General features: G+C 40.1%; 1 protein-coding gene across 1 annotated transcript in view; it reads left to right on the forward strand.

Annotated features, from left to right (window-relative positions):
• Nucleotides 1–1,151: 1,151 nt before the first annotated feature.
• The window catches only part of LOC118422410 (cytochrome P450 2J6-like), a 3,697-nt gene continuing 3,336 nt past the window's right edge, over nucleotides 1,152–1,512 (forward strand). Inside the window, exon 1 of the mRNA XM_035829947.1 lies at nucleotides 1,152–1,280. Coding sequence (XP_035685840.1) covers nucleotides 1,269–1,280 — 12 coding nt within the window. The 5' untranslated portion in view covers nucleotides 1,152–1,268. The remainder of the gene's footprint in view (nucleotides 1,281–1,512) is intronic.

Consider the following 1,512-nt stretch of genomic DNA (forward strand, 5'->3'; position numbering starts at 1 on the left):
CCGGCACAATAGAACATAGCCATAATTAAAAACCGCGGACAACCCCCCCCTCCCAAATCATTAATCAAGTTCTCCTCTAGCTCTGTGATCGTGTTTTTTTGTAAAAAAAAATCCATGCTTCTAAATTAGGCAGTTTTGCAAACAATCCTAGATGAGATTTTATGATATTACATTTTGTTTCTCTGCAGGAATTTGTACAGTAATGTGTACTGCATTTGCACATTCTGCATGCATGTGGGATTATATGTACATTCTACAAGTACCTAGTATCTATATTGGCAGTTTTGCAAACATTCCTAGATGATATTCCCCAGTGATGATACAAGTACATTATCTTACTCTACAGGAATTTTTACAGTCATGCAACAATACATTTTACTGTCTTTGTACATTCTGCATATCGCACGGAATCCATGTATATTGCACATGGTAACGTTACGTGACTTTCCAGTCCGTTTCGACGACACACACACAGTCAGCGAGGGTTTCACTTCCGTATTTCTGACTGGCAGTTAAAGTCAAATTGAAGTAAAACCCAGAAAATAAATGGATCAGTAAAAGTCTGCTTGGAATCTTGTAGGAATGATGAGTTAGTGAATGAAAGAAATATAGTACATCTATACCCAACAAGCTAAGATGTAGTTACCTACGTGGCGTATGGTCATTCACCTACTTGTCGCAAGGGTTCAGCGTCCGCAAGGTCAATTGATAGTTTTTGGCCTTCATTATACGGGCGTAACCACACGCGGAAAGTTGAGGGGCAGGGGGGGGGGGGATCTTTCCTTTCTTATTTTTTTAGAGTTGACTGGAAATTTCATAATCAAGTCAATCGTACTACGCTTTGTGCATATGTCACATCAAAAAAGTATAGAGTATGTATTTACATGGATTAAATCTATGAGTTTGCTTTGAGATATAAATATTCAATTACAAATTTTCTGTCAAGGTACTTTGGTACATGCCAATTGTATTTCCTGTGGTATATACGAGTATGCCAGTAGAGTGCGTTCGTGCACAGACCAACAGTTTAGTGATCTGTAACGTTTTCAGTGCGGCGTTTTCTATAACGATTTCTGTAACGATACGCAGTTTAGAGTACAGAGATGAGTAGTTTGCTGGAAGGCGTGTGGGCTTTTCGTCATTATCATGGCGACCTACCGTTGTTTCTGGCGGCTACATGTGTGTGTCTGCTGACATATCTGTATCTCCAGCGGCCCAGAAACCTCCCGCCCGGACCCAGGGGGTGGCCGCTTCTCGGTAACATCCCCATGGTAGCAAAGGTGAGTTCAAGAAACTATTCTCTATCATACGCCACCAGCATAGGAAAATATGTCAGCCAATTGTGGTGAGATGAATACAGAAACAGTTTTCCTAAACGTTGACATAATAAGATACGTCAAACCATGTAATTTTCTTGATCAAGTTCTCTGACGCGTAATTTCGCTCCTACCATCTTGATAGAAATGTGACAGTCTTGTTGACTTTCGTACAAATGAGTGTAATCTTAAAAAA

Source organism: Branchiostoma floridae, chromosome 9 (assembly GCF_000003815.2).
Source record: "Branchiostoma floridae strain S238N-H82 chromosome 9, Bfl_VNyyK, whole genome shotgun sequence".
NCBI lineage: Eukaryota > Metazoa > Chordata > Leptocardii > Amphioxiformes > Branchiostomatidae > Branchiostoma > Branchiostoma floridae.